Raw genomic sequence first — 20,327 nt, 5'->3', positions numbered from 1 at the left:
CACCCCTCATAGGTGAAACTTTCAAGAACACATGGTCACCAATCTCAAACTCCACATGTCTCCTCTTCAGGTCTGCATAGCTCTTCTGTCTACTCTGAGCGGTCCGGATTCTATCCCGAATGATCGAGATCTTCTCAGTGGTTTCCTGAACCACCTCTGGGCCCATCAGTGCCTCATCACCAACCTCGGCCCAACAGATCGGAGATCGACATGGCCTACCATAAAGTGCCTCATACGGTGCCATGCCAATGCTAGAATGGTAGCTGTTGTTGTAGGCAAACTCAATCAATCTCAAATGATCTTCCCAGCTACCCTTGAAATCCAACACACATGCTCTCAACATGTCTTCCATCACCTGATTCACCCTCTCTGTCTGTCCATCCGTCTGAGGGTGAAAAGCTGTACTCATATCCAAGGTAGTGCCCATCGCCTTCTGCAAACCACCCCAGAACTTCGAAGTGAAACGTGCGTCTCTATCGGAAACAATAGAAACTGGAGCACCATGAAGTCTCACTACCTCATCCACATATAGTTTCCCAAGCACGTCCACTGAGTACTTCATCGACACTGGGAGAAAATGAGCCGACTTCGTCAATCGATCGACAATCACCCATATGGCATCGTGACCCTTCTTCGATCTAGGCAACCCGGTCACAAAATCCATAGATATCTGCTCCCACTTCCAAAGAGGAATAGTCAGTGGTTTCAACATGCCAGCTGGTCGTTGATGTTCTGCTTTCACTTGCTGACATGTAAGGCACTTCGATACAAACTCTGCTACATCTTTCTTCATACCGTTCCACCAGTATTGTCTGCATAGGTCCTTGTACATCTTGGTGTTCCCTGGATGGACGGTATAGCGTGAACGATGTGCCGTACGAAGAACCTCCTCCCGAAGATCATCACAATCTGGGACACACAATCTTGCCCCAAACCTCAACCCTCCATCGGGTCCAACTCTCCACTCAGAAGGGCACTCATCAAGCGTATCAACTACAAGATCCGCCAACTTAGCTCGTGAGTGTCTATCCTGCGCCTGACCCTGTATGATCCTCGTGATCAATGTGGGTTGCACTGTGACACTACCAAGAAAGACCCTTGGTTCTCCTCCCGATGGTACCAAATCGAACTCTGATGCAGCTTCTAGCATGAACCATTCCTGGACCATAAGTGAAGCTACCACGCCTCTCGGTTTTCTGCTCAAGGCATCAGCCACTACATTTGCCTTCCCCGGGTGGTACTCTAATGTGAAATCATAGTCCTTGAGGAGTTCCATCCATCTCCTCTGCCTCATATTCAGCTCCTTATGTGAGAACAAGTACTTCAAACTCTTATGATCTGAAAAGAGTTGAAATTTCTCACCATACAAGTAATGTCTCCAAATCTTCAGAGCAAATACAACTGCCGCAAGCTCTAGGTCGTGTGTCGGATAATTCTTCTCATGAATCTTCAACTGTCTCGAGCCGTAAGCAACAACTCCTCCATGCTGCATCAACACACAACCCAAACCTTGGAGCGAAGCATCACTGTAAATGACATAACCACCACCACTAGAAGGAATCGTCAACACTGGAGCTGTGGTCAGTCTAGTCTTTAGTTTGCTGAATGCTTCCTCACATGCATCCGTCCACACGAACGGAGTATCTTTCTTGGTCAACTTGGTCAATGAAAATGCAATACTAGAAAACCCCTCGATAAATCTCCTGTAGTACCCTGCCAAACCGAGGAAACTACGTATCTCTGTAGGGTTCTTTGGACGACTCCAACTCTTCACTGCCTCTACCTTTGCTGGGTCCACTAGTACTCCATCTTTTGAGACAACATGACCAAGGAATTTGACCTCTTCTTTCCAGAACTCACACTTCTCTAGCTTGGCATACAGTCTCGCCTCCTTCAAGGTCTGCAACACTGTTCTCAGATGCACCACATGTTCTTCTTGTGTCTTGGAGTATATCAGAATGTCATCCACAAACACCACAACAAACTCATCCAAGTACGGGCTAAATACTTGGTTCATCAAACTCATAAAGACAGCTGGTGCATTCGTTAGACCAAATGGCATGACGACAAACTCATAATGTCCATACCGGGTCCTGAAGGCTGTCTTCGATATATCTTCTTCCTTCACTCTGAGTTGATGATAACCGGATCTCAAATCAATCTTAGAGAACACAGTAGCACCTTTGAGCTGATCGAACAAGTCGTCAATCCTAGGTAAGGGATACCTATTCTTGATGGTCACCTTGTTCAGCTCTCTGTAGTCCACACATAACCGCAGAGAACCATCTTTCTTCTTTACGAACAAAACAGGTGCTCCCCAAGGTGAAACACTAGGTCTAATGAACCCTTGGTCTAATAGCTCATCGATCTGCACCTTCAACTCCTTAAGTTCATTCTGCCCCATTCTATATGGCGCCTTTGACACAGGTGCTGTACCGGGTACTACATCAATGCAGAAATCTACCACTCTTCGAGGAGGTAGTTCTTCTAATTCTGGTCATAATTTTGTCGTCCGGCGTTGGATTTAAGAGTGGTTGGTACCATTAGAAAGATATATCTCCCATCTTTCATTTGATACCCTACCCACTCCGAACCGAGCACCGTACAAGAAAAAGAAGAAAAAGAAGAAGAAGAATGACTAGAAATAACGAACATTTGTTTACAGTTATGTGATCTTGAATTTCTCAAATATCGACATTAATGTGATATTACACCCCCAGCCACACTGCCTGTCACACTACCTATCACACTTGCTATCACACTAACTATCACAATGCATATCACAATAGCTATCACACTATTTGTCACATCAAAAAGTTAGCGTGATTTGTAGTGTGATAGATTATGTGATAGGCAGTGTGATAGCAATTTTCTTAAAAACAAATCCTAATAGATGAGGTGGACACCCAGAAAATTACTCTGAGTACCCATGTCAACATCTCTTTCCGGCAAGCTGCATCAGCAACAACAACATCAGCGTCTTCTCCTCTCCACAGTGTTGTCATCGCCTCCAGATCGTCAGCGCCTTCATATTGTCGTTGCCGTCCATAGCCGGCGTCGCTGTCCAAGTTTGATGCGACAGTAGCCGTTGTTGTCACCATCTTCGCTCCCACCGACGCCTCCCGCTTCGCCTTCTAAATGATCTAAACGACGTCGGCCTCTGCCGATGCATTGACGTCGTGGCTTTTCTCGATCTCCGTTGGGAAACCCAGGGAATACGACGACGATGGCAAGGGAGTCCATCTTGACGACTGAGTTCAGACCTCGGGATGTGAATAAGAGGATGAGCAAGGATGTGGATCTGGGTTTGGAGGTTCCACGTCGTGCGGTCTATGTCAGAGAGTATTGATTGAGAAGAGTGGAGCAACGGTGCGAGATCTCTTGCCTTCTGGGTAGCTGAATAGGGAAATCTGAGAGGCCGAGATCGGCGTCGTGAGCTAGAGGTAGGAGAAGTTATGGAGAGGTAGGTGAAGACAGTGGCATATTGTAAATATCATCAAGTTCAGTGGCAACGCTGTAATGGTTTTAGAATTGTGACTTTTTTCTAATTTTGAAATATTTCTTAATTTTTTTCTCATTTCATGTGTCAAAATTGACTTTTTTTTTATAAGAAACCCTATTTTTTACATACAAAAAAACATATTGATTATAAATAACTGATTTTTTATTATATCAAATTTTATGTCTAAAATTATCTTTTTACAATAGGATATTTATGTAATTTAATAATTGAGAAATGACGGAGGTCTCAATACTGTATATATAGCATAAGCCAAAACCTTTACAAAAAAAAAAAACTCGAGTAAGGTATATATAAAGAAACCGGAGTATCACTCGCAAGCAATACGTAAAGTCACTGTTTCGAAAAATCAGGTTAAGCATCTTTACCCCATGAGGCTTGTTTGGTGGCGGAAAAACACACCATTTTTGAACTAAAACGGTCCATTTTGTTGCCCATCAGAAGTTGAATACAACCTATACATGTTATATATTGGTCATTGTACCAAGCCTGTATGTTGAACTCACACAATAAGCTAGCTTAAAGTCGACATACAAGATAAAAGAAACTGAGCATAAGTAATTGAGAATAAATGGCGGAACTCGGCCTAGAATTTCTAAGCATCATCACAGAAACAATAAAAGATATTGAGCAACATAGCAAAAGTCAGAGGCTTAGAAGGTACTTAATTAATTACCCGTCAATAAGAACTGAACTAGCTAGGAGAAGGAAGTTCAGGTTTTGATCGACATGGTTGTTTGACATGTTTAGGGCATATACGAAATTATATGATTGAGCTCAGAGCCAGAAAGGCTCGGTGCACAACTTCAACAGAACTGGAACGGATCGAAGAAGATTTGGACAGCTCCTTCAGTTGCATCCCATGCAAATAAACGTGGTGGTAGCTAGCAACTGGCATTAGTCGAGTCCACCTGCATATGTGTGCCACTGTGCCTCGTCCAAACTATTGGACTGGATGTGAACTCCGGTCCTCTATTCAACTATATTTAAGCTCGAGCGTTTCAGACTTTCAAGTGATAGAATGGTTGTGACGGATTTCTGCAGTTCTATCTGGGGCTTGGTGATTAATGAGTCCGGATCTTAATCCTTGGCCATTAAAATGTTTAATTACTTTTGCGTTTGTTTCTTATTATTAGGTGTCTTAAGAACTGTATCTTATTATCAAGGCCGACAAGTGAGTGTTTTATATAGATTGTTAATATATTGTTTGATTGGAGTATAAAGCTATCTAGAAACGAACAGCTGCATATATAAGTTCGAATTCATACGATTTGAGAACGTCCCTTATAGTACCATAACGATCATATTGTTCATGAAAATTGTGGGGCGGCCTAGTAGTTCATGGCAACGTGGTAACTAACCAATTTCTTCCTTCTCAGTATCTATGAAGTAATTGCATGGTCTCTACTCTAGTACTATATCATGCATTGACAAATAGATGGAGAAATTGAAAGAAATTAAGATAATCAAAGATATCACGACTGAAATGAGTAAAGCTAGCCGCTGCTGATATCATGGCCTCATGGGGAACGCATGTTTCATCAAGTCCCCATATTAAACACGATATCAAAACAAGAAAAGACCCAACTTATGACTGCAATAAGAGATAATGACAGCAACACCGAAACTTTGATCCTTAAAATTTTTTGAGAAGGAAATGCATGACAATATGCCTTGATGGTTAGCTAACCTTCTGGAATGAGGGAAATAACCAGGAATAAGGCCTCAAGAGAGATCAATGCATCTCTTTAAGTTCTCCAAATCAGTTACTTTCCAGGAGCACGTTGTTTGCTATGGTATTATTAGTAGATCGATCTCTACTAAATCTTTAATATACTAATGTGATATCATCACTAGATAACAACTATGGTCTAATTTGAGGAGTTATATATAAATTTTTCGCTCTTGAGGAGTTATATATATATTCAGAGTGAAGTTTCACTATGAAATTACAGAGTGAAGTTTCAATTTTGACACACTTTTCGGTCAAATGTTTTCACCATAAGCGATTAAATACTTAGGTATGTTATTCAAGATCATCTCTATAAAGCTTTATTCAATTTAAATATTGAATCGCTTATGGTGAAAAAATTTGACCGAAAAGTGTGTCAAAATTGGAACTTCACTCTTTTCATTTCAGTGTAAAGCTTGACTATGAATAGAGACTATATATATATATATATAACAAGAGTTATTAGGGGTAAAAATTTCAAATTAACTCTAAACTCTAAACACACTTCAGAAAAAAAGACCATAAGGATATGTATATGTATATATTGATTATATTAAACGAAGTCCAAAAATTTGACAAATGACAGTACTTTTAGTTCAAGTTCCTGATTAGTCAATCTTAAGTTCCTACGTCCAAGTTTGACTTGAAACGGACTTCGATGGTCAAGTAACTTGGGTTGTGCAGCAATGAGATGGATAACTTGATTAGGCCCACATCCTATTTTGAGCGATTACTTACGTAAATTTGCTACAAGCTAGGTAGTGTCATATCTTTGTCTTTTAGAAATTTCAATCCCTCATGTCTCTCTAAGCTTGGATTAGAAACGAAGCCCCTCCATTCTAAGAGTACAAGCAAGCTTTCCAACTCAACAGGACAAGCAAACCATTTATCATTTAACGTGAAAGCAATCTTCTATCCACAAACAGAATCCAACTCCCTCTTTCTCTATAAATCAGGACAATTCTTCTGTAATCTGCAAGAACCAAAACACAATATAGCATTATCAAACCTTTCTAAACTCCCTCTTAAGTCTCCAACTCTCTATCATTCACAAGTAGAATTATTTGCTTTTCAAATGGGGGCTTTATCCAGTTCTTCTCCCTCCAAATCCAAGAAATCAACTAACAACAAGGGTGTCAAAGACATTGCATTAACAGGAGTAGGCAACCTCATTAAGCTCCTCCCTACGGGCACGGTCTTCTTGTTCCAGTTTCTCAACCCCGTCTTAACCAACAATGGCCACTGCAACACCTCAGTTAATAAGTATTTAAGCGCCACTCTCATTGCCATTTCCGCCTTCTCTTGCTGCTTTGCTTCCTTCACCGACAGTTACACTAGTAGTGATGGACAAACTCACTATGGAATTGCAACAACAAAGGGTCTCTGGCCATCAACGAGTTCCGGTTCTGTGGACTTGTCTGCTTACAAGCTTCGGGTTGGGGACTTTGTGCATGCCTTCTTTTCCTTGATCGTGTTTGCAGTGGTATCACTTTTGGATTCCAACACTGTGAGGTGCTTTTATCCTACATTTGAGTCCACTGAGAGGGTTTTGCATATGGTGTTGCCTCCTGTAATTGGCACTATTGCCGGCACTGTCTTTGTTGTCTTCCCTAATAAACGCCACGGAATCGGGTACCCTTCTTCAAGTTCAGATTCTTCCCAAAACTCAGAGGAGTCCTAAGCTTCCACATATAAAACTCACAACCTATTGCATCCGTACAAGAGTATTGATAAGAAGCATGCTTGATCGGTTTGGCTTTCCATTATTTATGCTTTTCATATTGTTTTAGCTTTCATCGTGTGTTTCTTGATAGTTTGCCGGAGCCATAATGTATGATTTTCAATGTTTTCATATTGTTTAAGCTTTCATCATGTGTTTCATAGTTTGTTCAAGTTTCTTGGTTCGATTCTTTTGTATGCAGTTGAAAGAGTGTAATTTACATATGCACCGAGTAAGTTTTTTATGAATTATAAGCTGATGACGAGTATTGAAGGAGACTAGCGTTTTATGGCGGACAAATTGAAGCCTATCATGCGAAACCAAGTTCTGCTGATATTGCAGAAACCTATAGATATTCTTATTTGCCCCAATCAAAGTCTTCATTATGAAAATTAACAAGAGCTATATGTTAAAGAACACAAGCATGGTTCATAACTAATCAAACAAATCACACCGAAGCAACACAAGCATGAAGTATGATTCTGATCAATAAACATTGCTCACAAGGGATAACAAGAACAAAAATACAATCCTTGCAACTGCCCTTGCATGAAGTACAAACCAAGGCAAAAGCTGATGTAATTTACAATTGCAGTTACGTCAATGCAAAAACCTCCCAACTCTAATTCACTGGGAGCACTATTCCATGTTTCCAATAGTAAGTTGTAACAAAACCCCTGTCATTAAGGATACATCTTACTAGAGATTCTTCTGCAGTTACAGGTCAGGCATAAAGTCACAAACTTATTCCGACAGTCCAAACCATTTTCACTATTTTGGATGCTTGGGGTTATCTGACATCACTAAATAACCCATCTAGAAGGTTAGAAGATGGATTGTCATTTGCACTCTCGTCAAAGAAACCATTAGAATTATGCTCTTTTCTAGATTTTCGCTCTTCAATTACAGAATCTGCTGTTTCTGCACAGAAGCTTCGTCTTGTCTGCTTTGCAGGTTTATCTGCCACAATAAACTTGTTCCCATCACGGGTTCTCTCAGGGAAGCCAGCCCAGACTGAAAGATTAATAAGGCTAACAAGTTTCATAAGTCTTGCACAAGGAGGAACTCGAAATCAAAGAATTTAATCCCTCAAAAAGGTACTAAAAACCTTAAAAGTTACTTGTAGTGGGTGCAGTCTAAAAGGAACTATCTAATTTGTATGTCATGGGGACTTAAACTCACAGTATTACTTGGGGATACAATCAAGGGAGTACTCAAATGGTACCTGGACTATAGCAATTTTTAGGTGACTTTCATAACTACCCTCGTATTGCTGAACTATGGCCATGTGCCTGTTTGGTAGTTCTGTCCATTCTACCGCCAAGGTATGCTTATGTGGAGCCGAAATGAATAAATAATATCACCCACGCCTGAAATTTGGAGGATAAAACCCTAGATAGTCACAAAGTTATTGGGCCTTTCCTCTTTGCTCGAGAACTCAGAACCATTCCCCATTCGCCATTTTCCTTTGTGCATAACTCACTTAATTTCTTTTCCTTTCAAGGAAAACCAGACACCATTGGTCTTTTTCCTCTAATATTATTGATCTCATCATCACCTCCAACCAAATTCGTAACCTGGTCTCAAATCGGGAATTAATTAACTACTTTAATTTTAACAATATTAAAGTCACAATTCCTTCTCTCTACTTCCCTATAGTTATATGGGACTTACATCAGACCAAGAGATTTCCTCCACAATAGTTACACTCCACAATGTGATGCAGGAGCCTGCATCACAATGACATTATGGAATTCAATCTTCTTTTCCCTTTCCATTAGAATAGAGTATGGTAAGGTTAATGGAATAATTGCCCAACCCCAAAATTCAACTTTTTAGATGTGTTACGGGGTTGTTAGGAGGGAAAGTAATCCACAAGAAACCCTTCAATCCACAACTTTTTAGATGTGTTACGGGGTTGTTAGGAGGGAAAGTAATCCACAAGAAACCCTTCAATCCACATGTATGTTGAGATTTGGAGATATGATATTTTTTTCATTGGCCATTATTATGTGAATTTATGAGAGAAATGACCACGGTGATTGAAGAAGGCTATATGTAGTTTATGAATGAGCTTATTGTGTAGGCTGCTATGACACACTTTATCCCACTAAAAATATGCCACTTATGCAACCTTAACGGTAGAATGTGCAGAAGTACAAAATGGAGACACTTTTTAGTTCACAAGTTCAGGTACCACGAAGGTAGTTTTGCAAGTCAGGGTACCAAAAGTGGCAGTAGAAAATATAGCTCAAATGAGGATTGTTCCCTATGACTAAAACTGAAAGGAAAGGAAATATGGTGACATTCATAGACTGGCAAGCTAGTACAACAAAGTTTGGTTATAAAGGAATTTGACTAATCTTTTTGAGTGAAGCTTGTTCCAATTTGGTTTTGCTTAGTTAAGGCTTACAAGTTACAACTAAAGGAGGAACCTAACTCCTGACGTCCCCTCTCCCATTAAGGGACAGCAAGCACTAAGTGTGAGGTTGTGCGGAGGGTAAAAACATAGTTAAGCACCATATAGTACTATTTAAACACCAAGAGTGACAAAAATAAAAAAGCACAGTTTGATTATATCTTAGACATGATATTAACAGCAAGTAAATGACAGAATCAAAACAAGTCATACGATTATTGAACAGTTACCTCCAAACTGATGCAGGACAATGGAAGCTGCGACTGTTACATTCAAAGAAGCAGTGCCGTCCCCATACTGTGGGATATACACAAAGAAATCACAAATCTCACACTCCTTAGCAGAAAGGCCTGTTCCCTAAAAATCAAAAGGAGACAAAGAACATCCAACGTAAAGCTTCAATTACAAATGCTTCCCAAGTGAAGTTTGACTCAAACACCTCAAAGGCTAAAACACCAAAACATAACTTCCACCATTGTCAAACTAACAAAACATATCAAGCAAATAATACCCAAAGTACCCATTGACTAAAAGCACACTACTTCACTGAGTATGATGTCAAAACAAGAGTAAAGGATCAAACTTTGCAATGGAAACAGATATGGGTAGCTTCAAAAATCGATAGTTTACCTCATTGCCAAGAAGAAAAGCCGTGCTTTTGGTGAAAGGGTGGTGATTCACAGGCATAGCATTGTCAGTGATCTCAACTCCGCATATATCACAATCTCTGTCCTACACCCCATTAACCAACACGAACACACAAATCAGACACAAACCCAGAAACAGAGACAAAAAAAAAAACAAGAACAAGATAAAGAGGAAAAGTGGGGACTTACCTTGAGAAATTGTCGGGCCTCTTGGAGAGAATGAAAGTGGCGGAAGCGGACGTGTGACGTGGAGCCGTGGCTGCCAAAGGCGTTAAACTCTCTGCGGCCGACGAGTATAAGCTCGGAGACGCCGAAGGCGGTGGCGCTACGGGCGAGTGTGCCGACGTTGTGCCTCTTGGCTATGTTGTGAACCACCACATAGCTCTCCACCACCATTTTTTTCCCACTTCACTAACTCTAAGTCCGCCGCCACCAAAGTCTGTTATAAACAACTTATACATAACTCCAGAACGACGTCGTTATGATGAGTTGTTTTCAACTTTGTAATTTGAGACGCACAAGAAGTTTTGGCACTAAGGTCAAAAATATGTGTACTCTCCATGGATATTACATGACCAAAAAACCATATTAGTTAACAAAAATAGAGAGACCAATTGGTCATTAGTTGAAACTTACATGAACCAAGACTGGTTATAGAAAGATCAGACACTAATTACTAAGTACGTATTTACAGTGCAGATTCTGTGGTAGATATGTTAAGTTTTCACATTCTATAATCTTCAGGGAATTTAGGCTACTCTATCTGAAGACACAAGATCACTGCAAGATTTGATAATCAGAAATTTCAATCTAGCAAGGGACGAAGAGCTTGTATGGTTTTTTGAGGCTGCTGCCATCAGCATTGACTGCAACAGCTTCTCAGAGATTGTGTCCATAAGTAATTCTTCAAGTACTGGAAGCATTGACATGGAGGTTAAGTTAGGGGCGTCCACCATTGTCAGCTTGGTTAGGGAAGGAAATGAAAGCTGTTGCTGCTTCGGCATTGATGTTGTCGCTTCTTGATCACTGCTTGTTTGCCACTCCTTTAAAAGCGGCAAGTCATAAAGTGTGAGCTCTTTCAATGATGGAAAACACAAAGGCTCCCTTCCTCCACCAACCAAACTAGAAGAGGGAAATACGTACCCGTTGTTGATGTGCTCCAAGGAACTTAGACAATATAGCTTGAGAAACTTGAGACAAGGAAGTTGATCCAGTGGTGGAAGATGCTGGCATCTGGGACAACCCTCAATTGTAAGCTCAACTAAATTTTGTAGAGACCATGCAACATTGTCCATCAGCCAGTTGGGGAATCGAACACTGCTATACCCAGCTATATGCAGCACTTTCAAATTTTGACGGGGCTGAAGGCCTTCCAACACCATGTCATCTTCATTACTTGCATTGTTGTCATCTCACTTAAATATAGAGGTTTGTATATTGATATTTTCTCTTATAAATTGATACAAGACTAACCTATCTATTTATAGGGAAGATGAGAGAATATTGTACTGTTGTTTAACACTAATTCTAATAATTAAGTATAGCTGTTAACTCCACCATGAGTAACATGCTCATGCTCCCAACACAGCTTCTTTCCAGCTCACTCAAACACTCCCCCTCAAGTTGGCGCATACATATCAACCATGCCAAACTTGCTAAGTGAGTCATAAAAGACCTTCTTAGACACTCCTTTTGTGAGTATATCCGCAAGTTGCTCTTCTGTAGGAACAAACGGAAAACAAATGATCTTAGCGTCTAGCTTCTCCTTTATAAAGTGACGATCAACCTCTACATGTTTTGTACGATCATGCTGCACAGGATTTTGTGAAATATCAATAGCTGCCTTGTTGTCACAGTACAACTGTATAGCACACTTGGGCTTAACACCCAAATCTTGTAGCAGATTCCTAAGCCATAACAACTCACACACTCCCTGAGCCATTCCTCTGTATTCTGCTTCAGCACTAAATCGAGCTACCACATTTTGTTTCTTACTCCTCCACGTAACAAGATTGCCTCCAACAAAGGTAAAGTACCCTGACGTGGACCTCTGATCCGTAATATTTCCAGCCTAGTCTGCATCTATGAAGCCACAAATCTCAAGGATATTGTTGTGGTTAGAAAACATTACTCCTCTCCCTGGAGCTGGCTTCAAGTACCTCAAAATTCTCACAACAGCATCCATGTGATCCACACTAGGATTATGCATGAACTGACTCACTACACTTACTGCATATGCAACATCTGGTCTGGTATGTGACAAATAAATCAGGTGTCCAACTAGCCTCTGGTAACGAGTTTTGTCAGTGAGCACTTGATCTGGGTACTCTGCTAACCGATGGTTTTGCTCAATAGGAGTATCAATTGGAGTGCAATCTAACATACCGGTCTCTGTTAGTAGATCAAGGATATACTTCCTCTGACACAAATAGATACCATCACTTCCCCGGACTACCTCAATGCCCAAGAAGTACTTGAGTGTACCTACATCTTTCATCTCAAACTCTGTGGCTAGCTGCTTCTGTAATCTATCCACATCAATAGTATCATTACCTGTCACTATCATATCGTCAACATATATAATTAAGGCTGTTACATTCCCTTGTTGGTGTTTGAGAAATAATGTGTGGTCTGAATTACTCTGCCTGTAGCCAATTTTCCTCATGAATTGTGAAAATCTTCCAAACCAAGCACGAGGAGACTGTTTAAGACCATACAAAGACTTCCTCAATCTGCATACAAAGTTATCGGGAGAAGCTACCACATATCCAGGAGGAAGATCCATATACACTTCCTCTGTAAGTTCTCCATGAATGAATGCATTCTTGACATCAAATTGTCTAAGTGGCCAGTTTAAGATAACAGCAAAAGAGAGCAATACCCGAATAGTGTTCATCTTTGCAACAGGTGCAAATGTCTCATCATAGTCTATGCCATATGTCTGGGTGAACCCTTTTGCTACTAGGCGTGCTTTATACCGGCTCACTGACCCATCTGCATTATGCTTCACTGTAAACACCCAACGACATCTCACTGCCTTCTTGCCATGTGGTGGAGATACAAGCTCCCAAGTATTATTCTTCTTTAATACTTCCATCTCTTCCTCCATCGCTTTCCTCCATTTTGGATCCCACAATGCATCCTGCACTTTGTTAGGTATTGATACAGCAGAAATTTAATTCACAAATGATTCATATGACTTAGACAATCTTTTGGTAGACATAAAATTAGCCACATGATACTTAGCTTTAGCATGAAGGGTAGGTTCATATTTTTTTGTTGGCTGACCTCGAGTAGACCTATTTGGCAAGACATATTGTCTACTATTAGTTTCACCAGTATTAGCCCCAATAGAATTACTAACCTCAAGTGAGTGATCTTCTGTACCAGGGAAACGTTGGTCAGGGGAGGCAGGAGGGGCAGTTTTGCTGTCAGCTTCTGGTACCTAAATCTCTGGAGTGACTATACTAGAATCATCTGGTGGTGCATGTGTAGCTGAGACATCAGTAATCTCAATCGAACCTGTCACCATAGCTTCTGGCTGACTTGTCTCCCCCAATGGTCTAAATATCGGTTATCGGCATCGTATCGGTTTTGAAAAATAAGGATATAACGGAGATATATCGAGATATATCGGATTATATCGGATTTATCGTTTTTGTTAATTTTTAATTTAAATTTAATATATTTATAAACATATACTTCAAAATATTCAAAATATACCAAATAATATTAACTACTAAGTACTAATTGAACAAAAATAGGTGCACAAAAGATAGATTGAGATATTGATTATGCATTCATGCATTATAAACTCTCATCATCAGAATCAAAGTCAAAATCATCTTCTCCATTATCTTCGTCCTCATCTTCTGAGAGAAAATCATCTTCATAAATCATATTATGTCTATTTGCGTTGAAATTCCTCAAAACGACATCGCCTCCTTAAAAAAAATCACCGAAAAAAAAGTAACAAGAAAAAAAGTCACCAAAAAAAAAGTCAACGAAAAAAAAATTATCGAAAAAAATCATCGAAAAAAAAAGTCAACGAAAAAAAAAGTCCACCAAAAAAAAGTCCACAGAAAAAAAAGTCAAAAAAAAAAAATCCACCGATATATCGCATGTTGACCCGATATTTTGAGTTGACCGATATATTAAGGCGATATGGCATTTATCCTATCGGTTTCTAAATATCACCGATATATCGCCGATATATCCCCGATATATCCCGATATTTAGAACACTGGTCTCCCATTTTCCATGATACAAGTCTTCAAAATAGGAATTCTCCCCCTGAAGAGCAGTATCGGAAGAGGAAAAATAACTCATGTCCTCAAAGAAAGTAACATTCATAGTGACATAGTACTTATTGGTAGGCGGATGATAGCATCGGTACCCTTTCTGATGTCCGCCATACCAAATAAACACACATTTAATGGCCCGGGCATTCAACTTAGACCTCTAGTGTTTTGGAAGGTGGAAAAAAACAACACAACCAAAAACACGAGCAGGAAGAGTATGGAAAGAGGGTAAGGAGACATGGGATGCAAGTACCTCGTATGAGACCTTTCTCTGAAAGACATGAGAAGGAAGGCGATTAATGAGGTGGGCGGCAGTGATGACAGCATCACCCCAAAGGTACTGAGACATATGGGCACTAAAAAGAATACGCCGAGTCATATCAAGTAAATGGCGATTTTTCCTTTCAGACACTCCATTTTGCTCAGGTGTGTAAGGACACGTCGTTTGATGAACAATTCCGTGTTTGGTAAAGAACTCCTGAACGACATGGTTCACATATTCCCCCCCCATTATCAGAACGAAGAATTTTAACAGTGGGCATTATATTGTGTTTGGACAATGTTATAGAAGACTTGAAAAGCTGGAACAACCTCATTTTTAGTTTTGAGGAGAACAATCCATGAAAGACGGGTGCAATCATCAATGAAGGACACATAATACCGCATCCCTGACACAGTAGACTATTTGGAGGGTCCCCAAACATCAGAGTGAATTAATTCGAAAGGAAGAATATGTTTATTAGAAGTACTAGAGGAATAAGTAGACCGATGACTCTTGCCTAAAACACATGTCTCACACCGTAAAAGTGACTCATCCACACTAATAAACAAAGTAGGCATATATTTTTTCATAATACTAAAGGATGGATGTCCTAAGCGATGATGCCACAACCAAACTTCACTTAGCTTGTCAGAAGTGGAGATTAAAGCGATCCGAGACTGTGCCCCTGGTTTTTCCCCAGCATATGTCAGATCCAGATGAAACAACCGGCCCCTCAGATACCCCCGACCAATTAATTCCCCAGTGAGAAGATCCTGAAATATCACATACATAGAAAAAAAATTACAGAGCACTTAACATCAACGTTCAATTGGGGAACATATATTAAATGATGAGATAAAGCATGTACATAGAGCACATTGTGAAGCTCTATTGTGGGAGTAATACGAACTGACCCTTTCCCTAAGACTGGAAAGGCCTCACCATTAGCATTAGTCACATAGGGTACTGGTGGAGGAGACAATATGGTAAAATAAGATTTGTCATAAATCATATGATCAGATGCACCCGAATCAATAATCCAAGTATCAAAACCAACAAAGTTAGAAATATTTAAAGCCATACCAATTTTGCCACGGCCGGCGATGGATGCGGAGGGTATTGCGCCGCCGGATGTATGATGATCATGTCCCACCACACCATAGACATCAGGTTCCTGGACAAGCTGAATAGCAGCCTTCGCCTGAGGACGAGAATGAGGCCTCTTAGGCCGAAGGTGAGGATACAACTTCCAACATGTCACACGAGTATGGTTAGTATCATGACAATAAGAGCAAGAAGGGCGGGGCTGATTCCCGAAGCCTGGTGGTGGTCCTCGTTGATGAGGTGGAGCTGAAATGGCCTGTTGAAGGGGTGGTGCGGAAGATCTAGCGCGAATAGTAAGACTGGAAACGTCAATTTGTGTCTGATGAAGGCTTTCTTGGTGAGATTCATCCTTACGGATATATGTGAAAGCTGTAATGAGACTAGCGGGTTCGGTCTGCCGGAGCAATTCCCCTTTCGCACTGTTATGTTTTGCATCAAGACCTTTCAGGAAATGGTGAACTCGTTCAAGCTCCTTCTCACGTTGGTACCAAACAATATCCTCTTGATGTTTGATCATGCAGGGACGTTTCATATCAATCTCAGCCCAAATATTTTTAAGTTTGGTGAAATATTGCGCCACTGGTTGCCCATCTTGTTGCATTGCTAAAGCAGTGCACATTAACTCATGAACATGTATGAAATCAGAGTCATTAGTATATAAACCTTCAAGTGTCAGCCATATTGCCTGCGCAGTGTCGCATGCCTCCACCAGATCAATGATCTCGTCATTCATAGCTTTCCACAAGAAGGACATGACAAGGCCATCATCGTCATCCCACTTAGTGTAGGCAATAATATCATCGGGACTAGAAGCTTTAGTTACGCCGGTGACATGCCCCATCTTGTGCATGCCTCGAAGATGAGCCGTCATAAGTCGTTTCCATTTGAGGAAATTGGTCCCATTGAGTTTAGTTCCTCCAAAGGACCCACTGTTAGAACTCTTGACAGATACTTCAAATTTCGGAATATCAGCTTCGTCTCCAGAACCCATTGAAAAAGAAATTGAAAAATCAGGAATTATACAGCGGAAACACCAAAAAAACTGAAATGAACCTATCGCAGGTGCACGGGCATCATCGGTGCACCAGCGCTAACAAAGATGGCCGGGTCGGATTTGGTCGGGTCGGATGTGGTCAGGTCGGATCTAGATTGGGCCGGGCCGGACGGGTCGAATGTAAGCCGGGCCGGGCGGGTCGAATCTGGGTCGTTTGGATTTGCAGTGAGATGCAGCGGCGATCCACGATTTGCAGCGGCGATGTGAAGTCCCTTTCAAGACCGGTGGGAGCGGCGGAAGCGGTGTAGGTCTTCTTCAGCGGCGGCAGACCAAGGAAATCGCCGGGGTATTCTCAAACCGGGAGGAGACGACGGCGACGGCGTCGTTTAGGGGTCGGAAGTCTGCAACAAGGCAGAGGAGGACCATGCAGAGGTGATACCGGCGCGAGTGATGCAGTGATACCGGCGCGGGTCTGTGGAGGTTTCTGTGAGGGTGTCGGGATGCAAACGTGGAGGGTTTTTGGAGTGAACACAATGCGGTTCTACAAGACTGCACGCTGAGGGATGGTCACACAATGCAAGAATCTCTCGGAGATAAGAAAATTGGCTACCAATTGAGGATACTAGCCTAGTTCGCATCCAAACAGAAAAACTAAAAAACCCAGGAAAAATAGAGCAATGCTCTGATACCAACTTAAATATAGAGGTTTGTATATTGATATTTTCTCTTATCAATTGATACAAGACTAACCTATCTATTTATAGGAAAGATGAGAGAATATTGTACTGTTGTTTAACACTAATTCTAATATTTAAGCATAGTTGTTAACTCCACCATGAGTAACATGCTCATGCTTCCAACACAGTTTTTTTCCAGCTCACTCCAGCAATCTCTGGACCAAATTAGTTTCAAGGATTCAAGATATTGCTTGCTGCACAAATTTGAACTCCTTGAATTCGTTGTACCATTGCCAACATGTTCAAGATGGGCAACATGAAGCACCCCTTTGAGACAGTTCAGGCCACTCAACTCATCTAGTCCACCGCTAACACCTGAAATATATCCTTTCTACCCAATATGAATAATGGCAATGTCTAAAGAGATACCAAGTTTCCCAGCCCAGGTGGCATGTGATTCAGTTTGCGGCACCCAGTGATATCAAGATGTCGAAGGCTGGTCATCTTTCCAATATCCCTACTCCCTAGGTAGTTGTTCAAGTCTGTAGCACCTGTTGAGTTTAAGCGTCTGCAAATTCTGGAGATTGCTTATAGAAGCAGGGAGTGTTGTCATACAAACATTACCAGAGAGGTCAAGGTACCTAAGATGGATCAACTTGCCAATGAAATTTGAAAGCTCATCGATTCTTAGATTATGCAGATCTAACACACGCAAGAACCTCAAGTTGGAAATGATCGTATTGTGACTCCAAATGCTACATGCCTGATTCTGAAGTGGTAGTATAAATTGTTATCGTGAGTTAAGAGCTGGAACAGCTGTGTTGAAAGAGCTGGTAAAGCATGATCATGTTACTCATGGTGGTGTTAACAGCTAGGTTTAATCATTAAGATTAGTGTTAACAGCAGTGCAATATTCTCCAATCTTTCCTATAAATAGATAGCTTAACCTTGTATTGATTCAATCAATATCAAACAATCAATATAGCATTCTATTTTTAACTTGGCATCAGAGCCAAATTCCTTTTTTTTTTTTCTGGGTTTGGGTCCGTACCTCCCACAGAACCAGCCGGCAGTAGCTCGGCGCCTTCCTCGCCTCTCTCTGCCTCTGCACTGCACTGAGGAGCTCCACCGCACCGAGGCCATAAACCAGCCGGCAGTAGCTCGACTCCTTCCTCGCATCCTCGTCAGAGTCATCCGACGTCTCCTCACCCCTCTCTGCCTTCGCACCGCACCGAGGCCATACTTCTCCACCGCGCCGCCCGAGCTCTCCACCGAGGTCCGGCTCCACTTCCGCGTTTTTCAATCTGAAGCTTTGGGAGAGAAAGAGGCATAGGAAGGAGAGTGTGTGGGCGATGGTATTTCCGCCCTAAATACCTGGTCCGAAACCAATTCGACCCAACCCGGTTCTAAAATATTTGACCCGACCCAACCCGGCAAGATCCGACCGACCCGGCAGATCCGACCCGGACCAAATCTGACCCGATCCGGAAAAGATCCGACCCGTCCCAACTTTGATAGGTTCATACCTTTTTTTTGGTGTTTCCGTTGTATAATCTCTGATCTTTGATTTACCTTTTCAAATGGTTTTCGGAGATGAATTTGAGAGTTTTCGGAACAATGATGTTTCGCAATTTGAAGTATCTGTTAAGAGTTCTGACAGTGGTTCATTTGGAGGAACTAAACTCAATGGGACCAATTTCTGTAAATGGAAGAGAATTATGGCAGCTCATCTTCGAGGAATGCACAAGATGTGGCATGTAACCGGAGTAACTAAAGCTCCTAGTGTAGATGATATTATTGCATACACTAAGTGGGACGACGACGATGGTCTTATCATGTCTGTCTTGTGGAAAGCTATGAATGAAGAAATAGTTGATCTGATGGAGTCATGTGACACTGCGCAGGCGATATGGAGGACACTAGAAGGCTTATATAGTAATGACTCTGATTTTATACAGGTTCATGAGTTAATGTGCACAGCTTTGGCGATGCAACAGGATAGGCAACTGGTGGCGCAATATTTCACCAAACTAAAAAATATTTGCGCTGAAATTGATGTGAAACATCCTTGCATGATCAAGAATCCAGAGGATATTGTCTGGTACTAACAAGAAAAGGAGCTTGAGCGCGTTTATCATTTCCTGAAAGGTCTTGATGCAAAACATAACAATGCGAAAGGGGAATTACTCAGAAAGACCAAACCCCTAGCCTGATTGCAGATTTCACATATATCCGAAATGATGAGTCTCAACAGGAGAGTCTTCATCAGACACAAGTTGAAGTTTCCAGCCTTATTGTTCATGCTAGATCTCCAACACCACCCCTTCAACAGGCAACTTCAGCTCCACTTCATCGGCAAGGACCACCACCCGGCTTCGGGAATCAGCTCCGCCCTCCTTGCTCTTATTGTCATACTAACCATGCTCGTGCGACCTGTTGGAAGCTGTATCCACACCTTAGGCCTCAGAAATCCAATTATCGTCCCAAAGGCGAAAGTAGCCATTCAATTCATCCAAGAACCAGATATCTATGGTGTGGTTGGACATGATCATCATACAACAGGAGGAGTAGTGCCTACCGCATCCATCGCTGGCCGTGGTAAAATTGGTTTGGCTTTAAATATTTTTAACTTTGTTGGTTTTGATACATGGATTATTGATTCTGGTGCGTCTGATCATATGACTTATGACAAATCTTATTTTTCCATATTATCTCCTCCACCAGTACCATATGTTACTAATGCTAATGGTGAAGCCTTTCCCGTCATCGAGAAAGGATCGGTTCGTCTTACTCCACAATAGAGCTTCATAATGTGCTATATGTCCATGCTTTATCTCATCATTTGATATTTGTTCCTCAATTGAACACTGACGCTAAGTGTTCTGTGACATTTTTTCCTATGTGTGCGATCTTTCAGGATCTTCTCACCGGGGAGTTAATTGGTCGGGGGT

General features: G+C 41.3%; 2 protein-coding genes across 2 annotated transcripts; one reads left to right on the top strand and one right to left on the bottom strand.

Moving 5' to 3' along the window:
* Positions 1–6,238: 6,238 nt before the first annotated feature.
* LOC126791465 (protein DMP2) lies at positions 6,239–7,173 on the top strand. The gene has a single exon (XM_050517919.1). The coding sequence runs from the start codon at positions 6,328–6,330 to the stop codon at positions 6,931–6,933; it is 606 nt and encodes a 201-aa protein (XP_050373876.1). The 5' UTR covers positions 6,239–6,327; the 3' UTR covers positions 6,934–7,173.
* Positions 7,174–7,382: 209 nt separating this feature from the next.
* Positions 7,383–10,458, bottom strand: LOC126791464 (uncharacterized). The gene is made up of 4 exons (XM_050517918.1): positions 10,228–10,458; positions 10,022–10,123; positions 9,622–9,748; positions 7,383–7,986 (listed from the first exon to the last, which is right to left on the bottom strand). Exons 1-4 carry the CDS (start codon positions 10,432–10,434, stop codon positions 7,763–7,765), a joined length of 660 nt encoding a protein of 219 aa, XP_050373875.1. The 5' UTR covers positions 10,435–10,458; the 3' UTR covers positions 7,383–7,762.
* Between the last annotated feature and the right edge of the window lie 9,869 nt (positions 10,459–20,327).

Source organism: Argentina anserina, chromosome 4 (genome assembly GCF_933775445.1).
Source record: "Argentina anserina chromosome 4, drPotAnse1.1, whole genome shotgun sequence".
Lineage (NCBI taxonomy): Eukaryota > Viridiplantae > Streptophyta > Magnoliopsida > Rosales > Rosaceae > Argentina > Argentina anserina.
Note: the sequence above shows the minus strand (reverse complement) of the source record. Positions and strands in the feature narration are given on the sequence as shown.